Raw genomic sequence first — 25,862 nt, 5'->3', positions numbered from 1 at the left:
TACACGAGGAAAAGGAAAAACTCAAAACCTCAGCATGAGGGAATTAGAAACCTTGAGAAGGGTCTGCCTGGATATGAGGTAACCCCCCTTTCCATTATGACCAAGCTGCAATGGGCGTTGCAAGGGCATCAACAAACAATACACAGCCATTGCCAACATGAATAATTAAACTTGAACGGAACATAATATTTCTTCCCTGTTATTTTAATTGCTCAAGGAGCCTTAGTTGGACAGTTTGTCCTTTTACGTTTAAATTATTCAATTAACCGTATTTTCCTGACAATAAGGCTCACCTAAAAACCTCAAATCAGCCAGAAATTCGATAGTGCGCCTTATATACCGATGCACTTTAAATACCGGAAATACTGTGGATGAATTGGAAATGGATGATTCTTTCTGTAGAAATATTTCGTGTCTGCATCTTTCTGTTACCCCGATTTTTTCTGAAATCTGCTAAATGTATTTGAAAGTACTTTCTTATCAATTTTATGGTTTTGAAATCTTTTAACCTAAAAGAAAAAGCATTTCAAATAGCACGACACAGCTGCTGATAAAAAAAACTTTTGCACACAAGGAGTAAGCAGGTCAAAACCGGAGACATTTTCTCAAAAGTTCATGTGTCCCTCTACTTTCACATTTATCTTAGCCAGACTTTGGCTTATGTTTACACGCTAACACTACAGCGCTCAGTCGGTTGGTATTTTCTTTTCTTTTTTGCATGTCTATATGTGATGCTTCAGTTAATCAACTAGCTCAAAGGAAGGTCAGTTTTATAGCTTTTCTAACGAGCTAAACTGTATTTTTAATCAATCATTAGCCCTCTAACCCAATTAGCAAACACAATTAACTTTTAGAACACTGGAGTGTGGGTTGCTAGAAATGGGTCTCTATACACCTTTATAGATATTGTTTTAAAAACAGACATTTGCAGCTAAAATAATCACTTAAGTACAGGATATTTTTTTAATAAATCATAAAAAAACATCAGAACGTGAAACAAATACATGTTAAAATTAGATTACCGCACACAAAAAAACACAAAATGAGTGGCACATAATGTAAAAAAACAAAACAAGAATAAAGGAAATTAAAACGTTGTAATTGACCATTTTGTCTGCTTTTGACAATCCGTCAGAAATGTAAGGCAAACAAAGCGATAGCCCAACTTTTAAACATTTTTTCCGGGTGATTCCTTTCCACAAATTCAGAGACTTCATGAAATTTTGGTAAAACATCTTTATTTTGGGCTGATTGAATGATGGCTGTGTCTTGCCGGAACCCCTCCTCCTCCTCGTCTCAACCTTGACGCTGACATGAAGAGCATGCTGGGAGCATGCATGCACAATGGTTGCCAGGCAAAATTGAAGTGATAGCCAGTTTTTTTTACGTTAGGCAAACTCTGGGAGTGGTGAATAGCAGCGCGCACGCTGTACAGTATTTTTGCCTTTGTCACTAGAGGCAATATTTTCTCATTCAGGTACTCTGTGACCTGAAACCTTTTGTGTATAGAGATATTCCTAAGTAGAGTTACCACTATATGCGCCTTATAATCCGGGGCTTCTTACAGTGCGGAAAACATGGTACTTTTTAAAACAAGGATTGATAATGATACATATGTAGTCCGTACTTCCATACACATATTGTTGTAATATTGAATCGTGTCACAGCACATTCACAAAGTCATGACTGTATGAGCTCTTCTTTTTCACTTATTTACTCATAAGTAATTGACCATATGATTTTTCATTCATCTGAGTGTAATTATTTACTTTTTGATATAGTTGTTTTTTTATATATATCCATTTATTTATTTGTTATCCAGTCTCTATGTTGTTTCAATTGGTGTTTTTAATTTGCTTTTGGGAGAAGGCCTTGAGTCTTATCAACACCTGCCAGAACCAGTCTGGACAAAGGTCTGGTGTTCGGTATGTTTTTTTCACTAATGTTTTCTTTTTTTCAGAGCATGCCCCCTTGGTATATACTGTGCCTGATTTGCATTTTTTGAAACCATACAACCCTGTTCTGTACTTTCATTCCTGGAATCTATCCTGTTTATTGATATTGTAATAAAAACCGCAACGGGAATGCTCAACTCCAGCGTTTTACCCATCTCATTCCACGACCCTGATCTTAAATGAACACAAGGAGGAAGAAAAGTTATCCTCCTTTAAAATATATACATTTTTAAACACAGTTCTTAAATAACATAGCTAGGAAACAACTAATTAAGAGCTCCCAAAAACAGTTTTATTGTATAATTTTACCTTTCCATAATTATTGTAAAATGTAAACAGCATGATCTAAAAAAGAGTTCTGGTTTTGCATTAAAATTGTTACAACATTTAGATGTTTTATTTAGCTATTGGTTACAACCAGATTACACAAAATTTCCCAAGGATAATGGGTCAGGGGAGTGTGATGTTGATTGTGTACAGTATTTCACATGTGTGTTTTAATACAGTATTAAATATAAAAAGAAATGTGCATGTATTGTAAAACTTCAAACTATTTCTTTACAAATCCTTTTTAACACTATTATGTCTTACTCGACTGTCAAATGAAACTCCCATATTTAAGGTTTAGCCTAAACCTCAGCCTGGTACTTTTATCTTAATTGCTTTTTATACTAGAAATAAGAACTAGGAGACTGCATGTTCTCATTTGACTATTTACTGAATACCCCCAAAAATAAATACACAGCTGTAGAGTATTTTTCAACATGACACAGATTAAGTCTGTTTTTTCTAAGATAGTCCTTAGTCTTACACAGTCTTAGCCGCCCACCCACACAGTGGTGAGCAACTCAGCCTCACCACTGTACCAAGGTGAGACCCAATGGTCTTAACTGGCTCAAATTGAATAATGTACGCGAAAGTTCTTTTAGATAGGACCACGCCAAGAATAAAGGTCACTGCAACCTAGATGGCCAGATCAAGTCTTCTGTCTGAGAGCTGAGAGATACAATGTAACACATACAGAGACCTCATGTCCACATGATACCAAAAAAATGTTCAATAGCCCATTAACAACTGGTTTCATTTCCTTGAAGGAGAGGTTGGCCATCATCTGTCGATAACGATAAACGCAAACTTCCGTCTGGTTGGGAAATCATCTGTGATTGATTGTGGAACTGAAGCGAACCTGAAAAAGTATTGAAGACAGGTCAAAGTTTATGAGCAGCAAACACAGACTCACACTTTATCAGACTTGACCTAGTTATCACTTAGAAGAAATGTAGGTCACACCCTTTTTCTTCTTAACCTCAAACATTCAATCATGTATAATATTGATTAGTTTCTTTTGATCACAGCTCATATTTATAAGTATAAAAATTGAGTTCAACATGGAAAAATGGATATGTATTAAGTTTATGTCTGGTTAATGGGCATGGTGTGTAAAAACAGGGGTGTTAAACCCATTTTAACTCAGGGGCCACATGGTAAGAAAAACACCATCACAGGGACCGGTGTTCATTCTTCCCATTTCAAGACGTCCCACTTTAAGCTGATCTGAAAGCAATTTTATTTTCTTCATAATCAAGTAAGACCGGCAACATTGAAACTCAGAATTATTGCAAACAGAAAATTTACTGATGATATAATACAAAAACTGGCATGCACACATACACGCGATTACCAGAGTGAAAAGACATCATCCTAAAAATCTACTACAGAAGAATGAAATGAAATGATCTGCATTTATGTAGCGCTTTTCAAGTCAAGACTTCCCAAAGCACTTTACAGTGTGCTTCACATTTCCCAATAGCAGCCGTGCAGCCATGTAAGGCGGTAACCTGCTTATTGGGGGCATTAAGGGTTCAGTGTCTTACCCAAGGACACTTCGACATGTAACATGGAGGAGCCGGGATTCGAACTGCGATCTCTTGATCCCAAGACGAGCGCTCTACCCCCTGAACCACTGGCCCCAAGAACATGCTAGGCTTAAAAGCTATGCCAGAAAACAATATTTTGAAGCAGTCAAATAAGATAAACATCGTAACTACTTACCACTTTCAACTGAAAGCATTATCGCTTTCAAAGAAACATGATAGGTAGGACAAAATCGTCAATCAGCATTGTGCACATGCGTTCACTGGGCATTGGTAGGATGTCTCAAAGGGTAGGAAGGAATTTCCGAACACCGGACTAGTAATGTACGGGCATAAAAAGCGTACCTTAGCTGTAGGGCTTGGGATCTTTTTAGAGGCTCGCAATTAAATTACAATTATGATTCTTATGTGTAAGATTTAATTAAAAAAACAATTATTGAGGATTCTTTTTCCTGCTCATTTTTTTTCTTTCACCAAGATATCATCTCTTGTAGTGTTTATCAATTGTTGAATTGTAAAGAAAAAAGGCAAAAAAACCCTATTGTATTGATGTTCACTAAAGTTTATTTAAGTCATGGGAACTCATGCAAACAAAGACTATTTACGGTGCAAATTATTTAAATGATTGGTCTAAAGAATTGTATGTTTTTTCAAATCAAAAGTTTACTTGAATTTGGGAAATTTGCAGTGGTAATTCAAATACTGTATACTCTATATTATGGAAAGGAGCTCAAGCTTCTTTAAACTTCTGCAAAGAAACCCCTGTGTTTTTTTTTCGATTTTGTGTATTTCAATCCAGGTGCTAACGGATGAGTTCCGATCACTGGGGCTAAAACGTATAATTGTGGTTAAGAAAGTCATCCATACATCACACTTAAGTGCAATCGTTTTGCCCTAAACAGCGGATCTGTGACTTCTAAGTAAAAAAGATCAGGATTGGCGTTTCCTCTAATTGGTTGATAAACACCATCCATCCATTGCCTGTGCCTCGCTAAGATTGCGGGGGGTGCTGGAGCCCAACCCAGCCATCTTCTGGCAGTGGGCATTGGACACCCTAAACTGGTTCCTAGCCAGTCGCAGGGCACACCGAGACAGACAACTCACTCGCTCATTCACACCTAGAGACAATTTAGACTTGCCAATTAACCTGACATGCATGTATTGAGAATGTGGGAGGAAACCGGTGTACCCGGAGGAAACCCACCCAGGCACAGGGAGAGCATGCAAACTCTGCATGGGAAGGCTGTGGTAGCTGGAATTGAACCTTAGACCGTGGGGCTGCGCACTAACCTCCCACCCTCTGAGCAAAAAAACAGTTCCCATGGCAATATTATACTTACATGCTTGAGCAGACTGAGAACGAGGCTGCATACAGATGGGAGGGTGGTCTCCAAAAGTGGCAAACATCACCTGAAGAAGGCTCACCAGGTCACACTCCCACTGAAAGAGCCACAGAAGAGATAGTGTTCTTTAAACAACATTAAAAAGGACTCCTCTCACCCCGACCACCACCTCTTTAATCTGGAAGGTGCTACAGATCCCTTATAACAAGGGCTAACAGGCTCTGAAACTGTTTCTTCCCCAGGGCCATCACCACCCCAAACCACTGTGTAAGATTGTGAGAAATGTATATCTTGCTAGTTGCATTGAAAAAACAGTATTATGTATAACAATTAATATTCATATCTTATAAGTGTATTTGCAACATTTTTCTGCTGCTAAATGTTATTACACCCCATTTCATTGAAGTATTGTTACAGTGCATTATTTTCATTGTACTATTATGACGAAAGAAAATTGCACTTACAACTAAGGCAAGTCACCAAGCACTATCTAAATATTTTTGCATATGGCCTGGAGAGTGATGGACTTGCCATATTCTATTCTATTCTCTTCTATGGCTCGAAAATGGTCTCAAAAAGGTGGGAAGGGTGTGGAGAAAATAACGTGTTTATTTGTGCACAGTATAACACACACCTAATTTTAAAATCTGTATAAAATTTTGTTTGACTTTTTCTCAGCTCAAATTCAACAAGGAAAGTGACAACGTTGTTGAAAACATGCAGCCATGATTTTAATCATTTATTGACAAATATAAACACAAAACCAATATGAAATTTACCCTGTATTTGCTGTATTTAATATATATTAAAGTCAGATTCATCTTTAGACACACAAAAGAGTTGCTTGCCTCGTCGTGTTTTTTTTGTCTTTCAAGACTTCTTTCTCCATTCTCTAACATTCATCTACGGTACTATGAGTAGTGTGCTAATGTGAAAAATAGTGTGGTAATGCGATAAAATCCAATAGACATAACACATGAACGAATACCGTACTTCTGCCTGCGCAAACTACACTGATTTTATTTCACACGCACCAACATGGACACCTGATTCACTCTGGGAAATTTCATGAAACCCCCCCTCTCCACTTTAAAACATTTTCTCCTCGGATCTATACAATTCGTGTGGGTCACCGTTTTTGACCTCAAAACAGTGATTTTTTTTCTTAAAGGTGGACGTTTTTCATGACTATTTTCTATTGTATTCTATTATAAAGGAACACTTCGGAGACTCAAAGAGCACACTGTCCCTTTAACAGAAGCATAGAACATTTACTGCTTGCTCACCTGCTTCCACCCCTGCAAGTACGGCAGATGAATGTCGCCACTGCCAGATACATACTTCCCTCGCAGGATCATCATTTCCCGCGTGGGCCGAACGTAGCACATGGGGGCCGATTGAGGGTAGTTCTCCTCAAGCCACACACAGATGGGGATGTTGTATGTCATCTCTAACATTGTAACAAAAATTAAGAATATTTATCAACTCTACTATTCTGTACAAAATATCAAACAAATCGGTGTTTTTCATCTTTTATTTCTTAAGTAGACATTCAAAATAAGGAGAGAAGACATCAATGGATTTGAACTTGCGAGGACAGGGAGAGAAGCCTTCAGATAAAAAAATCCAACCCGTTCTAAAGGCCTTCCCTTGAGCCATTTCTATGCATTACGTATCCTAGGTTACAAAAGCATATTCGCCCTAAAGGAAATCATAACAACCGCTTGCTTGGCCGATAGTGACACTGATGTAAACAGTTCATAATAGTCAAAACAAGACACAACAGTGCGTAATAATAGACAAAATAACAAACTGGCATCCTATGGTGACAAATGTTGTAAAAATAGAATTATCACCAAGGCACACTTTTTTTCAATAATCTTGATGCACACGGTCTGCCCAAAATGTTTAGGAATTCATCCCCAGCTCAATTTCCATGTTTTTTAAAAGCTTAAAAAAGGCACAGTGTATATCAGGGGTGGCAAACACGTGGCTCTAGAGCCGCATGCGGCTCTTTGCCTCATCATACTTTCTATACACTGCGGCTCTTTGCCTTGTTTCATGTTTAGTTTTTTTGTGTGTATTGAGGGTGGACACTTTCCTTGAAATCAAAACAATAACAATACTTGTTGTATTGTAAGGAGAGCAGTGTGTTATGGGAAATAATGTTTTTAATTGTGTGTGTTTGTGTGTGTCTGTCTGTTATGGCAGGTCAGTGCGTGGTGTGGTTCTTTGACTCTCACAGTTAAAAATTTCGGCTCTTTGTGTCAAACTTGTTCGCCACCCTTGGTGTATATTTTTTAGCACCTCCTAGTGGTAGAGAGCAACCATATTTATACATTAAGAAATTGATTTAGATTGTAAGCAAAAGTACAGGAACTATTATTCAAACAAGAAATTTTTAAAAATACTAATATGTTCTAAAATTACATTTTAATTGACATAATATGAGGCTCAACCTGAAGGTAGCTGACATAGTAATCTGCCATCTTGTTGCTATGGGTATACACAAACCTCAAAGAAGGCTGACAAAAAGCGAAAATTAAAGTAGTGCTTTAAGTAAATATTAAAAAAAAGCTCTTAAAAGGGAGTATTAATGCTTTATTTGTAGTTTTAGGATTACAGTTTTCATACATTTTTGTGTATGAAAAAGCTGTTCAGCAAACTTGTAAATTCATGCTAATTATTGACGGGCTTTCAGGACAGAATACATTCAACATATTAAAAATAAATAGGTGGTTTTGTTGACAAGCAAACAAGTAATAAATACAAAATGCTTATTTAAGCACACATCCATTAACATGTTTTTAAGGGGTACTTTAATTTCTGTATAATAAATTACAATGGTAAAATATGTAAAAAAAATATTTCTAATTTTAATAATAAGAACACTAAGAGGAGCAGCTTTACACCTTTTTCAAATCAATAAACCTATGGACCGACATCTTGCTGTCTTCAGATTTTGTCACGAAGCGGAGCGGGAAACAGGAAAAAAGGACCCATTCGCGTAGACGTACTCACAATTTATTTGGGGAAGGTGGAGGAGGGTGCGCACACTCGATCCGGGGATCGATGGACGCGGAGTGGATTAGAAATCCAAACAAAAGACAAGTTGTCAAAAACAAACAAACAGATCATACCAAAAACAAAACCGGATCAAATACTGGCAAATTCACAGAACTAGGCATTTAAAAGGTTTTAACAGAAGTCTCACAGAGTTTAACCAGGTTTAACAAACGTTCCAGCCCCCCACAGTACAATGGAGCGCGCTTAAGTACTCCAAGAGCAATCAGTCCAATGCGTCTCAGCCCGGTGTCAAGGGGCGGGGCCAGCTGGGCGCCATGACAACTGTGCAGGACATGACAGATTTTTGATCAGCTAAAGGAGTTTTGCAAACTGCTAAAGTATATTTGTACATATACCAAGGGTAGCACAGCTGAGTCAACAAAACTAAAAGTGCTGAGTCAGCTCTTTTTTGCGGCAATTTTCACATCGAGGGTAACCTTCCGGAATACCTATAAATAATGGTGGTCATGTCTAAATTATTTCCTCGGGTATCTCATATATTCGTTTATATATATATATATATATATATATATATATATATATATATATATATATGTATGTATGTATGGGTTTCCTCATGGTGGCGGCAGAAATGATCCTCTTCTTGGTCAAAAATCTGTGCGAGCAATACGAGGCCGAAGACATGTAGGACCCGTCGAGGTTAGCACATTGGTCGCAATGCGGTTTGTTTTGTCTTTTGGGATTACACAACCACATTGACGTGAGGTATTCCACAAGCAATGACACGATCTCACTTTATTCCAAGAAATTGGCACGTAGTAATTTGCTGTATATAAGTCTTCATATAGAATTTGTTTTAAATTATGGAAGGGAGGTTGCCTCATGTGCAGTACCTTCTCAAGGTTTATTCATTTTCCTAATGTGGAGGTTTTTTTTAGTTTTCCTTGCCTTCATGTATGTTTTAGATCAGGGGATGGTGTAATAATAGTCTGCAGTTTGCAATAATCTGTGGTCTGTGCAGCCCTTTGAGACTCCTTGTGATTAAGGGCTATACAAATAAACATGACTTGACTCTATATATGTGTAAATGATGAATTACCTTTAAATAGGATGGGTATAGTTCCCGTTAGACTTATCAAGAGCTTAGTCGTCCCGTCATTGTAAACTGCACAGAGCAATGTGATTGTTTCAATTACTTTTTAGAAATGCAAAACTTCAAGTGATAAAAACCCAAAAAAAGAACTTACTGTAATGATCCACCAATGGAACAAGGTGTTTGAAATGTATCAATGCAACATGAATTTCATGGGCCACGTGGTTACGAAGATAAGTCTACAGTTTAGAACAGAAACACAAAGTCCACATACGCAAATAGAGTAATGGCATCTCAAAATGGGGATCATTAAAAGATTAAGCCGCGTACATACATTTATCATATTCTCTTACCTTCGGCAGCATTTTCTTGATGTTGTTTTTGAGGTATGTCATGACTGTTGCATTCAAGTTCATCTGACCGTCATCAGCCCAAAAACCTTCAGTCACAAACCCTTGGCTGTTTATAGACATGCAATCAACTTGGACTTAATGACCCTTGAAAGGCCAATAAGACAACAGCGTCATGATAGTATAATCACATGATTTACAAACCGCAAATGAGATTTGGGCCACATGGCTCAAACACCTCATCTCTTTGACCCATTTAATTAGCTCATACTTGATGGTTTTTGTTTTTTTTTAATAATTGGCAATTGGCATATAAGTGCTAAATCACAGGTGTCAAATTCGTTTTCACCTAGGGCCACATCAGCGCGATGTCCCTTATAAATGTAAGTACCACATTTTTCGTACTTTAGGGCACCTTATGTACCAGAACATACTGTGGATAAAATTGGAAATGCATAGTTAAAATAATGAAACCGCTTCCATTTATCATTTACACTTATTTTGGTATTGGGTTCCTGCTCAGGGAAAGACACATTTTTTTAAAAATAAAGGCATTGCTGGTTGGGATCAAATGCACCCTTGTTCATTACAATTTCATATTTTAATTTCAAAATAAGCAACTAGAATTGTATGCACATTTAAAAACACTATTTCAATTTAAAATGTCAATATGAGACATTAATGGATAGCTCAGGGCTAATCGTCACACTAAAATACTGTACTATGAATATACAGTATAATCCATTCACTGAGAAAAACATTTTAAAGAGATCAGGCTGCATTGAAAGCACAACAATACCTGGGCTGATAAGAATCGTTTTGCAACAAGTAGGGCAACATCTTCGTTATCACAGCATGTGGAAAGCTTCTTCCGCAATATTGCTTGTTAAATGTGAGGATGTTAATACTACTACATCCGCAACGAAGGACTTTGAGGCTACCATTTACAGGCATTGTGTTAGATTGTTACACTTGTTTAAGTGTCCTCATTCAGGGGGACAAATATACATACATCTATTACAGTTTCAAAGAGAGAAAGTCAGCTATTTTGAACAACTCGGCTTCATTATACAAACTCGGATTGGTCGGCTGTCAGGGGCTGCAAGGCTTTCTCTGCTGGCCTATAAAAAGCTAGTTTTGAAGGTGATAGAAAATAACTGAAATGCACAGAGTTTTTCCTTGCCCTCATGTTGGTTTCAGATCAGGGGATGGTGTAATAATAGTCTGTAATAATAGTCTGTAATAATAGTCAGTGCAATAACTTGTGCAGCCCTTTGAGACTCTTTGTGTCTTTGTGAGGGCTATAAAAATAAAAATGACTTGACTTGAGAGAAAGAAAGATGGATTTTGTGCAGAAATAAAATGTTATTTTTTAATACAGCCTATTACAACAATCCTTTCAGTGTACCAAAGTCCTTTACACTTATAGCAGAGAAACAATAAGTAAAAACCAAAAATACAAACATATATATATATTAGGGTGGTCCTTAATGGGGGTCGAAATTTTTTTTTTTGAAATATTGGGCTCTGACCCCCCGCATATGTTCTTATATCGATAAAAACACACTGTGTGCAATTTTGAACAATTTGGATAATATTTAGAGGTAGCTCAACGACTTTGAAATTTCCCAAAAATGGTAAAATTTTGGCAATTTTCGAGAAAAAACGGAAATCTTAACCCTATGTGTACGGCGTTTTAGAACATCCAATTTCAGTCCATTGCTTATAATTGTAACACAAGAAAAGTTACAAGTAACTTTGTACACTAGGTCTGATATAATGTGCGAAAAATCCTTATTTTTCATACCAAAATTTCAGAGGCCTTGAGCGACCTCTAAATATCCTTTGATTTTGATGAAACTTTGCCTAATTACGTTTTGTATATATTGGAACATATTCAAGGGGTCAGAGCATGAAATTTTAAAAGTCGAAAAATAAGGACCACCCTAATATATATATATATATATATATATATATATATATATATATATATATATATATATACATACATATAAACAATAAGTACAACAGGATTAAAATAAAATAAAAAAAAGTATCCTTGAACTACTGATTATTAAAAGCCATCTTAAAGGAGGTGTGTTTTTTTTGCCTAGATTTAAAGCGCAACTCAAATGGGAGCTGAATCCAGAGCCTGGTTCAGCAACATGAAAGGGTCGGTCACCCCAGGGGCCAGGGCAGGGCGTCACGTTATCCCCAAACACTATACTGTATATTTGTTTGTTTTGTCTGTATTTAAATAAAAAAGGTTTTGGGCCAACCACTGATACAAATGCACACACAATGGATAAAGTACAATAATAACCAATTAAGTAATGATAGAAATAAAATAATTATGCCAAGTCACAGACTAGCCATGTGAGTATGACAGGTGAAGCACAGCCTCCTCTGCCTCCACGTCACTGGCCTAGATGTGTATTTTGTCACAAGCAGTCAATTATCATTTTGACACAAATGGATGGTCCAGCTCTTGCTGTAGGTAGAAGCAAATGGCACATTCATTGTACATGTAAAAAAATTACATTAACAGTCACACACTTGTGTAGGTTAAGGCCTTTATTCTGATCCTGCAATACATTTGACACATCTTATTAAGAGTAAATACATCTTAAACAGCGAAACAGCCAACATTTTTTACAAATTCCAGCCACACTTTCATTCATTAGTGTTCAAGGGAAAAGAGAAGCCCTTGAGTTAACTTTGAGAAGGCAAAACTTCCAAAGCTCTGTACAGTCTTTGTGACAAGTATATTTGGGGTTTATTGGCTAAGTATCCATGCGGCAACTATACGACACATTCCAAAACGCAGAGAATGTACTGTATGCATAGATTTGTGGTAGCAACAACATTGATTTGGTATAGTTTGACATGCATTTATGACAAACCTTCCATTGAAATCTTTCAGAGCAAAAGTTTTCACCCTATTAATTTGAGTTGAAGGACACAGCTGATACCTTTTTGAGCAAAACATGAATAATTAAGAATAAACATTTACATTAATGCAATGGCGATTCAAGATATTTATATTTTGTGGAGAAAAGGTGAAATTGGAAATAGTTTAGTTTACGTGGTGTATGAGTGAGAAGAAATCATTCATTTACTAATGAAGCAAGAATAATGAAGCAATTTGGCATTTCATTGGCTTCAGGATCACCTTCAATTTCTGTAAACAGGGTTCGTAAACCTTTTTCATGGACAAATTCAAGCACTTTTTATCAATTTCTCCAGAACCATTAAAAGAAGAATTACGGTTTGAATTGAATATTCTGCAAATCCACAAATATTTCTGCGATTAACAAATTTGATTTTTAATCTTGCATGTGCATTTAACAAGACATATGTTTTTAGATCTTGAGTAAATCGCGAGGATCTATTTGTGGATCTGAACAATACATGTGTGAAAATATTTTTCACAAACATTTCAAGTAAGTGCATTTGTAATATCTCCCCAAATAAGGTGCTGTGAATAAGTATTTGCGCCCTAAATGAATTCTGTGTTTTTTTGACTATTCACGACTCAAAAAAGTTTCAGATCATCAAACCAATTTTAAAATCACAGACAACCCAAGAAAATATAAAATGAAGTTTTGAAATGTTGATTCCATTTATTGAGGCACATAAAAAAAAAAAAACCTATCTGGCCCTAAGTGTAAAAGTAATTGGGGGCAGAACAGGCTGAAACAATACCCACAAGAACGCAAAGTTGTCTCACATTTACCAAAAAGCATCTTCATTATCCTCAAGACTCTTGTAGAAACGTTCTGTGGACTGATGCATGACAAAACTGAACTTTTTGGAAAGTGTGCAGCCCGTTGCATCTGTTGTAAACATGACTCAGCATTTGACAAAAAGGACATGATGCCAACAGTCAAACATGGCGGATGGCATTGTCATTGTCTGGGGATACTTTGCGGTCTCAGGGCAAAAAGACTCGCTGTGGTTGACGGAATGATAAATTCTGGTGTTTACCAGAAGATCCTGAAGGTGAACATCCGGCCATCAATCTGTTCCCTCAAACTCAACTGCTCTTGGATCATGCAGCAGGACAACGATCCGAAACTCACCAGTAAGTCCACTTATGAATGGCTCAAAAAAACAAGAAGGAGGTTCTGGAGTGGACAAGTGAATGTTCGTATTTAAATCCAATTAAGAAACTGTGGTGTTTCCTTAAATGGGTAGTCCATGCTAGAAATTCCTCCAATATGGCAGAATTTAAACAATTTAGAAAAGAAGAGTGAGCCAAAGTTCCTTCACAGACAGCAAAATTGGTTTATTGATCGAAAACCTTTGTGAGTGAAAAATATGCAAAGAAAAATAAATAAACAGAAATCAGGAAGGTGGCAAATACTTTTTCACAGCAATGTAGTTTTTAAGTAAAACCGTACTGTAAAATGTAGCTCACATGTCCATCTGCAGAAAAGTCTTCCCTTTACAATTTACCCCTGGGAAATTCTACCTTAATTTTTTTATGGCCCATAAAAAAAGTCCAAAATTGATACATAATCCTTGCCTTAATACACCTTTCATAGTGCCCTGTTTAGGTGTAGCATGCACCTGTCCCGTAGGGGGGGCAATAAGGCTTTGAAGGACAATGCCATACAAATTAATGCCAGCTGTTGTCGACCACGAGGGGCAAAGAAATGCAAAGGCAAAGTGAAGCTATCAGAGGGCAGTCTCAGCCCAATTTTTAAGCAGACTTGTAAAACATGACAATAATTTCAAGCATTTTACAATTACATTTTTACACTTTTCAACTCTTGAAAACAGAACATTGAAATTTAGGCATTTTCAAGGATTTCAAGCACCCGTACAAACCCTGTGTATAGCGAGCGTCTAAATCCAACATCATTTTTCTCTATTTGTGCAAAAAGTAAACAGACAGAAATTCTCATGTGTAAATTTAAGAAGCTGCAAAGTAAGTACAGGTTAGTGTAGGTGTATTTTTTTATATAGCAAATGAATGCAGTAGCGTAGGACACAAGCAAATCGGTAAGGACAAATACCGCAACCTGATACAGTATCCGTCACACACAATAATAACTCACATACAGGTACAGTATACACATGGTTCTTGAGTTGTGTGTAGTATTAAGCATTTGAGGTATAAGCAAGTGTAGGTGCTACCCTTTGAAATGGATGAAACATCTCTAGTGAGATTTAGAAGCAGAGAAAGCAATATGAGCAAATTGTTTAAAAAAAAAAAAGGAAACGTTTATTTCTACCTAAAACAGGTTTTGTAACTGTGCAAGCATAGCATGTTGCTACAATTTTGTAGGCAATGCTTCCAAGCCCTAGGAAGTGTGCAAAAGCACTGTACCCTCCCTTACAAACAGTGCAGTTTCAATTAAACAGACATCAATTGTACTGCACCAGCACCAATATATTGAACAGTAACCATTGCTGTTAATAACTATTAAACATTATCATCATTCTCCCACAAAGACTCAGCAAAGAATGTAAGGCAGATGCATCCCAAACCAGAATAACTAAGGTCAACATAATTACGCTCCAAAACCTTTGGAGAGTGACACAAGATGTTATTTCAGATGTTGAGAAAAATATATTAAGTCGTAACATTGACCTGAAAGTGTAAACTCCGTCATTTGAGAGAATTCACATTAAAAATGCTTCCCTGGCTAACCTGTCCCCAATAATGCACTTGAAAAGATCTAAATTGGATTCAAAGTGTGTCATTTTTTTTTTTACGCTGTTACTTTGAACATACAAGTGCTCGGAGGAGCTTTCAAATAAGGGTGACACAGAAAACCCTAAGGTGGAGAAAAATACATTTATCAGCAGAATATTGGAAATGTTACGAATGGTCAAATCAATATATTCGTACATTGCAGGGAAACGTCAATTGACTGGTGAAATTTCAATTAAAAAAGGAGTGGATGTCTACAAAGCCGTCAGGGGCCTAGCAAAAGTATTGCCCACCCAAGAACATTAGCACTTTTCAGGCTTCAAATTTAAAGCTAAAAAAACATTTTTTAAGAATCAAAAAGATGTAATAAACAATCTTGAAGAACCAACTGAGTTCAAAACCATATATTATATTTAATCAAAATCGGTAAAATACGCGTTGTAAAAATATTAGCCCCCAGATCTCTCAACTCATCCACCTGACTCCAGAAGTTCCCAGATAAGTTCTGAATGGTACGATGTTGACCTAAATGATTAGCAATGTCAAAGTGTGTCATTAAGTCTCATCTTAAATGCATCTGCTCTGTGAGATCGATGAAAGGGCCACTGGAAAACAGACACCATTATGAAGACCAAAGAACACATCAGGAAAGATCCGGGATAAAGTTGAGTAAGAGTTCAAAGCAGGAAAATTAGATAAAGGAAGATTTCACAACATTTACTCATTTCTTGGAGCACTGTGCGAGCAATTATATAGAAAGGGAGTGAGCATAAAACCACTAAGACCTGGCCGTGCCTCTAAATCTTCAGCCCAAAGGGGTGAAAAAATAATCAGAGAAGCAACCGAGAGGCCCATAATCACATTGGATGACCTGCAGGCATACACAGATGAGGGGGGACAATCCGCGCATAAGACAACTCTTAACTGCACTCTGCATAATTGAAGAGTGGCTGAATGCAAAGCGTTACGTTTGGCATCAACCTGAAAACTCCATCCCAACTTTCAAACATGGCGGTGGCTGCATCATGCTATGGGGTTTCTTTTTTTTTTTTGCAGGGACTGGAAAGATTTTTAGAGTGGATGGCAAGATGGATGGAACCAAATACAGAGAGATTCTGGCAGAAAATCTGTTAGGAGTCTACAAGAGACCTGAGAAAAGGACACAGGTTCAAATTCCAACAGAACAATGACCCTAAACATAAAGCAATATCTACAAAAGAATTGTTTAAAACTAACAATACAAATGCTTTAGAATCGCCAAACCTATAGAGCGTTTGTGGAAAGATAAAAAAAAAAAAATAGCTGTTTTGCAAGGAAAAATAGGCAAATATTTTGGTTTCAAGAGAGACTTGTGGCCGCGATCGCAGCAAAAGGAGGTTGTAAAAAAGTATGACCTTAAAAGGGGGCAATATTTTTGAATTGCCAACTTGTAAATTTTATATTTGTGAGCACAATATAAAATTTTGAAAATATGTGGTTTCTTTTTACAATTGTGTCTTACATGTTGTTCATTCTTACAAAATATTTTCAGTTTTATAGCTGTATATTTGATGCCTAAAATGTTGCAATATATAAAAACGTTCTTGGGAGACTAATACTTTTGCAAAGGCAATGTATTTGTACATTACAGGGAAACATTAGTTGACTGGTGAGCTTTCAAACCTAAAAAGGACTGGATGACTAAAAAGACAACAGGATTTTTGCAGATTACCCTATCCGCTCCTCAAAACATCACTGAAATTAAGAACCCTACCCAGAATGTAGCTATATCACAAAGAGTAAACGTAAAGGATTCACCTAAAGGCAGAAACAATTAAAAGGCTTCGAAAATGGTAAGTCCAGAATTTACCTCTCAAAAAAAAGGTCTGACAAAACAATGTAGCGTATTCTGGCCAGAAAATAATTAGGCCAGCTTGTACCAGAATGACGAGAGTGAAATATTGGAGAGTAACTTGAAAAGCTCAAGGGAGATGTCACGGGCATGCATGGATTTCAATTCTACTAAAAGTGGAGAATGATCCTAGGCGTGTTGCAAAATTACTCCAGGGGATTTTCTTTTTATAAACGAGCAACACGATGTAGACCCAGTTGAGCATGTATTTCACTTGCTCAAGACAAAACTTTTTTTCAAAAGCTCCTCAAACAAGTAACAACTCAAATGTGGAGCATTAAAGGTCTGGCAAACTATCACAAATCGAAAAAGTGATCATTTCCATGAGCTCCAGACAAAGTACTCTCCATAAAATATAGAAAATATTTCACAGTCGTTATATTTGTCAAATTACATTTGATCATCAGTAAGAAGGAGCATTAGCCACCATACCTGTATTTTTCATCAAATATTTTTGTTCCAACACTAAAATGAAACCTTCAAGTTTTAGTTGTTTCAGTTTAAATTGAATGTGGTACCATTTAGAGCCCAAACCAAAGTGTCACAATCCAAACATTTCTGGGCCTAACTGAAATTGATACATTTACTGAATATACAGTGACCTCATCACATACGAGATAAATTTGTTCGCGGGTCGAGCTAGTATCAAGAATTTCTCAAATTTGAAACGAATTTCCCTATAAGTAATAACTGAAGCTTAGATGAAATACCAATCAAAATATCTTGCTGATCACTAAAAACATTCAAATGGTAAATGAATATGAAATGCACTAGTAAGATAAAGATGACCATATCAACATAACAAAATTCTAGTTTATTATAAACACCTATCACAAAAGAAGTCGCCAGTTGCTAAAGGAGGTGGAGGAGTCAGGGAGCCTGAATGAGCAAAACAAAAGAAAACACAAAATAAGTGTGCAGGATCGAGCCTGTATGGCGGGAAATGCATTTGCTAACTGGGATGAGCCCATGCTGTGGTAGCATCTTCGATCTTGGCTTTTCTCTTGTATGTGATTGTCAGGCAAGATTTTTGCTTGAAAGACATCTTGTTTTACCAATATCTCTTAACTACAATTTTGTATGTAGTGGGGCCACTGTTTTAAATATGTACTAGGGGTACAACTCTCTCCAATAAAAGATGATTCAACGATATACATTCACCTGGAAATGGGGGACAACATATGGTCCAATTGAAATCAGAATGCACATTCTTTACAGCGAGGCAACCTGTTAAACGACACCTTTTACAAATACCCAGGTTCAGCCTCCCCCTTTAAATGGAGGTAGTTCCTAAGTGTGGAATGCTAGTTGTTATGGGGCAAATATGTGTCCAATGGATCCAGACAGAAAACAGTGGAATGAGGGGGCTGTGTCTGAATGTGCACACGAATAAAGAATTGCACAATTTGTAAGAGTGTTTGAATGTCTACGGCAGGGATGTCATTTTGGCTCTGGGGCTGAATCCAGACTTTCTGTTCTTTGGCAGACCAGATCAGTAAAATAATATCAACTCCAAATTATTAGTTTATCATTGTTTTTAAGTATTATGCTTTATCATTTAGCCTACAATAGTAACCTACTGTTCACATTATAATCACAGATGACAAGGGATCATTTCTAAACACATTACCTTCATTCACAAACAACGTGAGAATCATGTTTGGCATTGAACGTGTTAACTGACTTATATTTGTTGAGTAAATGCAGTTTTACACTTGGATCAACTCCCCATGCTATACGAGCTCAACACTGCTACCTAGCGGCCAGGGAGCGCATTGCAATTACTTATTAACTTGATAAATAAAGACTAGCTTCTTTTTTTGACAAACTGTACTCAGATATTTATGGTGGGTCACATTAAAGCATACATTGGGGCGGCCCTGGCCCGCAGGCTCTATGTTTGACATAGCGGGTCTAGGGTGCAGGAAAAATATAGTGCACTAAAAATAACCCACAATGCACTCTGAAAAGTAGGGAACATCAATTTTCACTCAACTGGTTATACAGACCAAAATGCACGCGTCTGTGAAAACCATGGCAGGAAATACAGCGCAAGTAGTAGAATCACATTAATGTCGCAGATCAGATATACCAATTTCAAGAACATACAGTTAAAAAAATGTATTCACAATAAATTGTCTTAGATCTTGCATGCAAATGTATTGTTACACGAATAAAGGTCACATGATTTGCAACAAGGAGAAAGTAGTGAGCTGGCTTTTTGAACGCCAAACAGGATAAGGGGAAGACATTTTAGGCAAGTACGGTAATCCCTTGCTGTCTCGCGGTTTACTTTTCACAGTTTTGATACTTTGCGGATTTTGAATTTAATTGTCTTTATTGTCATGGATATCAACGTATCGCGTATTGTGTTCTGCAGCAGAAAGCCCACAGCAGATACTGTCACCAGGGCAGGTTGTAAATGCGTGACTGTGTGCGCGACTGTGGTAGGCTGGTGTATGCTGTCAGTCAAATAGCTGGGGTAGGTGGGCGAAAGAAAAACTGCGAAGCACGGCTCCAGCTATAGCTAGTATTTCAGCGGCTCATTACGTTGAAAAGAAATCCATCAATTAAATAAGACTCTGAGGAAAGTCAGAAGAGCGCTAAAAACTGGTGATCATCACTGGGTGCTCCGTGGATTGTTATCGAGACTAGGAAGGGACTGAGGTGGCGTCAGGAGGTACGACCTACTGCTACGTAACAAGCCACCCCTGCTGAGCCGACGCCAGCTCTGTTACCCATAAAGTGAATGACCTGAAGTTACATCTCGTGGGAAACCGCTTAATTTGGAACAGTTGTATTTTTATCATCACAAAGCCCTGGCTCATCCAGGGAGACCTGATGCTAGCTTGCAGCTAGCCAGCTGCTCTCTAATTTGCTTTCTTACACTAAAAGGAGAAGCCCTCCAGTTTTGTTTACGGTTGTATAATGATAATAAACACCATTCATTCAACTGCAATTCTGTGTTCTGTGTTTTTTTTATTTTTAATTCTATTTTGTTACAGTTGTAAGCTATCAGTCGGTAGGGACATCATCTTCAGGGAAATTTGACACTTGGAGGCTTTTATAGAGGGGTGTCGCTACTCTGGGAATCTTCACATTTAATGGGGGAGGGTCCCGCATTAACCGCGGTAACAGAGATAATACTGTACACAACGCAAGGCAATGTAATGAATAAGGGTGTAGAGGACATGGGTGCGCATTCAGACACAGCCTGTGTTATAGAAGCGCTCCCTAGAGACCCAGTGTTGAGACAATAAAAACAATAAGTTAGTTTGCCAGCAAAACCACATTGGGGTTGATTACATTGATTAGTGGTCTTCACTAAATTGAATATGAAACGAAAAACATCAAACAACAAAAAGAGGGCTGGCCTTGCATTTTCTGGGCGACAGTCAGTTCAAGTCCTTTCCCCCCCCCAAAAAGGGGCTCTGGTTCAGCTTCACCTCATGAGACCAAAATTACAATCATATTTTCACCAGTTTTTTTCTTCCTATTTTCAAGTCCATGAGACTTTTGTGCTGTAATATTTCTTTCCAAGCTGCAGATGGGAGCTGGAGGGGTCAGAACAACAAAACATTAGTTCAATACAATCATAGGAAGAATACTAGCAGCCTAAAAGGGATTGCCCTATTTATTCGTGTATAGCGCGCTCTCGTGTACAACAGATGGAACCCCTGTTAAAAAGAAGGTTAGACATAAATAAAAGCTTAAAGCAATATTTAAATTAAGTATTAATATTTGATAGGAAACATGTAATAATTATGCGATCATATAACTAAATTATCAAATGAAATGAATTACTTCACTGAACAAAGTATTGTTTGTTGTTCCTTGTTTCGACATAGTTTTGTAAGAATACACATCAAAGACATCATAAACATCATTACAAGAGGTGATAGCAAATTTTTTGTCATCGCCCTTTGCAGGCAGAACAGACAAACCTTAAGATTATCACTAGATAGATAGATAGATAGATAGATAGATACTTTATTCATCCCCGAAGGGAAATTCACTTTTCCAGCAGCATCCCTAAGCTGAGAACAATCGAAAATAACTGAGAACAATCGAAAATAACACGGGAGCTGCTGGAGTGGCTGCCATTCGTGACGGCGCCGGAGAAACGATTCAATTACAATTGTTAACAATACATTGCTTGGACAAAATAAATCTCTCAACCTGGTGCTGGTGTGAGTCACACAATAAATGAAAAAAAACCTGAACTTGACAAGTTTTGCTGTTTTTTCGCCACCGTTTCTTTTGTAGCTTTAAAAGGTTTGCGAAGAAAGCATCGCTCATGGTAACAAATTTTGACATTTAAACAAAATTTGAGATCTAATTTTAATATTTGTGGATTTTAGTTTTATATTGTTTCCGTAGTACAGACTAACACGCGAAAGGTCCCTGGTTCGACACAGTGTGAAAACATATATTAGCCTGAAGATTGGTGGGCGCGACCCAAGACATACAGAAAATGGTGCCCCTACGACCCAAGTGGTTAAGGGATCCAACTAACCAAACATTGTTACTTGACTTGCCTAATATCTGAGTAAATTTGCAAGTAATTGTAACTATCTACGAGTAGTCGCCCTGTCATGTCCAAGATTCACCAAATTTCTTAACTAACACTTAAAACTAAATAAAAGTGTTCTTTTACTATAATTTATGTCAAATGTTGTATATTTTCTTGTTCATTGTTCATTAAATTGCTGGCTTTGGTTCAAATTAACTTTTCCTTTATTAATTTAACCACTCTCTAAACCACATTTCTTTCATCTGACTAACATCATAGGTGCTACACACCCTAATGTATTTTTAACAAAAATTGGTATAAAATTTTGTTGAACCTTTTCTCAGCTCAAACTAAGCATCTTAAGTGACAAACGTTGTTGAAAATGTGCGGCCATGATTGACAACATAAAACTCTGATTACAATACTAACAACAAATTTGGATTGTATTTATTTAATGATCTTCAAAGTCCGAATCATTATCAAATACACCAAAGAGTGCTTTTTTGCGTTGATTTACGGAATTTTTTTAACGACGACTTTCTGTTTTCTCCATTCTCTAACATGCGTATTTAGTACAGTGAATGAAAATAGTGTAATGTGAAGATTAATATTATTATTATATTTTTGTATGCAACATGCATCACTGGCAGTATAGTGGTTAGGATTTGGGGCATGCAACACTGCGACCCAGGTTCTAATCCCATTGCATCCAAGTCTGCGATTAGTCAGTGATATTTTTCCACTGATCAACCATTCCAAAAACACCTTAAAACCTCATGTATGACTCGCACCCAAAATTGAGTACTTGTAGGTAAAAAAAATTAAAAAATGCACGTTATAGGCGAATAAATACGGGAACGTTCTAATTATATCAAATTACTTAGGCAATGACTAAATTTCCAGTGTCACGATATCTCAAAATTCAAATGTTCACAAAAGTTGTGTTTGTCCAATTTAATAGGAAAGAATTATAGTAGGAAGACATTTTGATTTCCTATGGTGCCATTCGAGCATCATCTGGTATTTAGTTTACCAGCGGAGTAAAATTTTGTTTTGGCTGGTTTTGGTCATTGCTGTATTAGAGTTATTTAGTGTGACAGTTTTTAAAATACTCGTAAAAGTTGTTTATTGTGTCTCAACCTTTTGGGGCACTCGGTCATCCAAAATGTTTAAAAATTGAATCCGGGCAGCAGTGTTTTTTCCCGTCTTTTAAAACCGTTTAAATTATTGTGTTTTTCTCACAGGTAATACAGGTTATCGGGGTATTCATTATGGTTAATAATTTTTCTGTTGTATAATAACAAAAATAAAGCTTAAAATTTGCCAAAATTATTTGCAAGTGGAACAAAACATATTTTCATTACACTGTAACGTTCTCCTTTTTTTTGCAATATAAGAAAGTAATAATTAAAATCAGAAAAATAATAACCAAGACTCTTACTTACATGATTTATTATTTTTGGCAAAGCAATCCATCAAATAAAGTAAATCATTTAGTACATTTCCCTGTAATACCCCATGAGCAGACAACTTGTGTATAACACACACGTGTGTGTCATCCGGACCCCAAATCTTTTAATAGTAAGCCCCAAAAAAATTAGTTTCACTATTTTCTCAGGTCAAACTTTGCAGTTGGATGCCACAAGAATCGAACCCGAGTTGTGGAAGTGAATGCACCGGATTTTAATGAGTGGACCACCAGTGGTAAAGATAAGATACGAAATAAAGGGCAGAGTATTTTGCCTCAATGTAACAGTTTTTAGTCACAGTACCAGAGATGAATGTTAATTTTGTTGTGCGTTTCACATGTTACTATGACAATGAATTCTATTCTTTTCTTCTACTGTATTCGAAGTATTGCAGGAGACGAATTCATTGTTAAGTTTACATGAATCAACATTCGTTACTGGTAAAGTGAATAAAGATAGTGTGATAATAAAAAAAAGCCAATGCTCTGTCATCTACTGTCACTGGTAGTCTAGTTGTTACGAGTTCGGCACACTCACTGCTGCGATTCTGGGTCAATTTCGATTACAACCAATGTTTTGCAGTAATACCACATGTATAACGTGCACCCAAACTTTGAAAAATGCGTGTTGTACACAAATAAATATGGTGGGTATCTAAAAATAAATCTCTTGCCACCTACTGATATGGGTGAATGTTACAGGGACTAGGTTAATCACTAGAAGAAAGACACTTAACAATGGCATGCTTTTATGCCAAGATGAAAGTGGAAATTTTCCTAGGGCACAATAGACAACATCTCACGTGTTACCTGGCACAATGTTTGAAAAACATCAGTCTCGATACAAATACATATGCTTCTTTTTTAGCATTTTATTTTTAAAAGAATAAGAAATTTGCATTTTTATTTACCAGATTCTGGATTTTATGTAATTTTTAGGGAAATTGAATCATATATTAAAAGATCTGCTCAAAAGTTACATTCTGTTATATTTAAAATTATTTTTTCAATGGGTAAAAACACATTTTTAAAAACAAAATTCTAGGATGTTTTACAATAGCTTAAGTATTTGTTTCTAGAAATCTCCCAAATTTCCACATCCTTGTGATATCTATTGCACTGTAAAGTTTACTTTGTGATAGCAAAGCACCATACTGTTTGGTATGTATTTATATGTATCAGTATGTATTTGTATGAAAAAAATAACTGTCTAGGCCATGGAGGAAAACAAAAATGTGGACACAATAGTAGCTGACCATTTCTTCTTGTACTTTATGAACATGTTTTTTGGACAAGGATACTCACCTTCATCAGGATACTACACAGCGACAGCTCATACAGTCCTGACCACTGTCATCTGGTGGGTTCAGCTTCCTTAGTTTATGTTGCCTAATTTCCCTGACCAGTGTGTAAAAAGCATCCTCCACTCCCTGCAAATCCAAAATTAAAGACAGAAAAACATGAATATTAGTTCGCCTGGATCAGGGGTGGGAAAACAGCAGCCAGCGGGCCATATGCTTTGAAAAAAAATATGATACAAATATAATATATATATATATATATATATATATATATATATATACCAGTATATATAACAGCAGATTTTTGCTTTGTAATGCAATAATTACATAAATGTAAAGAGGCCTATTTTCAACACACAGCACTCCAATATTCTAAAAGTAAGTTGTGTTTTCTAATTGTGTTAGACAGGTAATAGCTGATTAGAAAACCCTTCTGCAATGAGGTTAGCACAGCTGATAACAGTTTAGCTGGTTAGGGAAGCGATACAATTGACCGTCCTTTGAGCTTGTCAAGTATCTGAAGCAACACACTTGTGGGTGTGATTGAACTTTCAATAAGCCAAAAAAAGAACTTTTGCCAAGAAACTGACGATCTCCAAAAGTGTGTACAAGTCCCTTCAGATAACATCGGAGTAGAAAGAGAAGTTGCAAGATGACAGGTAAATTCAAGTCTGTAGTTTGAGACACACAACTAAAAGCCTTGTTAGATAGTACTTGCAAAACACCAGTGTCAACAATTACAGTAAAGAGGCAACTTCGAGATGCTGGCCTTCAAGGCAGAGTGGCTAAGAAAAAAACTGGCCAACAAAAGGAAGACACCAGTGTGCCGCACAGTAATTAATTATTGTACTGTGCCCTAGGAAATTATCCAACCTGTGTGCCTGTGCGGTCTAGCAAAAGCTATCTTTCATTTGGATTTACATTTACAGGAGATGCAACGGCAACAACTGGGATGAAAGAAATGTGGATGTCTCAAAAAGTATTTAAAACAGTGCTTTAGAATACTTTCAAAACATATTTTGCCTATCATGGAAAGTAGCCTGTTAGGGTTGCCTGGCATGAATCTTTATTTCATGTACCTGTCGTGTCTTTGCCGAGGTTTCGATGTATGGGATTCCGTAGGATCGGGCAAGTTCTTGGGCTTGCCTTGTGTCCACCGTGCGTGCTGGGAGGTCACATTTGTTGCCTACGAGCACCATGGGAACATCATCGGAGTCCTTCACACGTTTAATCTGTTCCCTGTAGATCACACCCAAAAGAAATCGAGACAGACTTAGCTTTGGAAATATTAGCAATCCTAAATTCTTGTCCACTTTGTCTCAAAGCAGCATTCAATTCTAGAATCAGATCATTTCACAGTAGTGGCGGGCCTTCAATTCACACCC

General features: G+C 36.9%; 2 protein-coding genes across 2 annotated transcripts in view; both read right to left on the bottom strand.

Annotated features, from left to right (window-relative positions):
- Positions 1–1,955: 1,955 nt before the first annotated feature.
- LOC148363263 (tumor susceptibility gene 101 protein) lies at positions 1,956–9,704 on the bottom strand. The gene is made up of 6 exons (XM_088339384.1): positions 9,646–9,704; positions 9,447–9,531; positions 9,299–9,364; positions 6,459–6,622; positions 5,170–5,269; positions 1,956–3,141 (listed from the first exon to the last, which is right to left on the bottom strand). Exons 1-6 carry the CDS (start codon positions 9,685–9,687, stop codon positions 3,023–3,025), a joined length of 576 nt encoding a protein of 191 aa, XP_088195510.1. The 5' UTR covers positions 9,688–9,704; the 3' UTR covers positions 1,956–3,022.
- Positions 9,705–13,060: 3,356 nt separating this feature from the next.
- The window catches only part of LOC148363262 (GTPase HRas), a 37,762-nt gene continuing 24,960 nt past the window's right edge, over positions 13,061–25,862 (bottom strand). Inside the window, exons 4-6 of the mRNA XM_088340883.1 lie at positions 25,557–25,716; positions 24,482–24,606; positions 13,061–20,749 (exon numbers count right to left, since the gene is read on the bottom strand). Coding sequence (XP_088197009.1) covers positions 24,487–24,606; positions 25,557–25,716 — 280 coding nt within the window. The 3' untranslated portion in view covers positions 13,061–20,749; positions 24,482–24,486. The remainder of the gene's footprint in view (positions 20,750–24,481; positions 24,607–25,556; positions 25,717–25,862) is intronic.

Source organism: Urocampus carinirostris, chromosome 7 (genome assembly GCF_059441175.1).
Source record: "Urocampus carinirostris isolate Australia breed hairy pipefish chromosome 7, RoL_Ucar_1.0, whole genome shotgun sequence".
Lineage (NCBI taxonomy): Eukaryota > Metazoa > Chordata > Actinopteri > Syngnathiformes > Syngnathidae > Urocampus > Urocampus carinirostris.
The sequence above is the reverse complement of the archived record's forward strand: the minus strand, read 5'-3'. Positions and strand labels throughout refer to the sequence as shown.

Bases quoted from the DNA above. Each gene is read 5' to 3' on its own strand.
- LOC148363263 (XM_088339384.1), bottom strand. From the start codon at position 9,687: ATGACATACCTCAAAAACAACATCAAGAAAATGCTGCCGAAG. The intron at 9,365-9,446 runs GTAAGTTCTTTT...TGCTCTGTGCAG, and splicing joins TCCATTGGTGGATCATTACA to TTTACAATGACGGGACGACT. The intron at 3,142-5,169 runs GTAAGTATAATA...ATACTTTTTCAG, and splicing joins TTCTCAGTCTGCTCAAGCAT to GTTCGCTTCAGTTCCACAAT.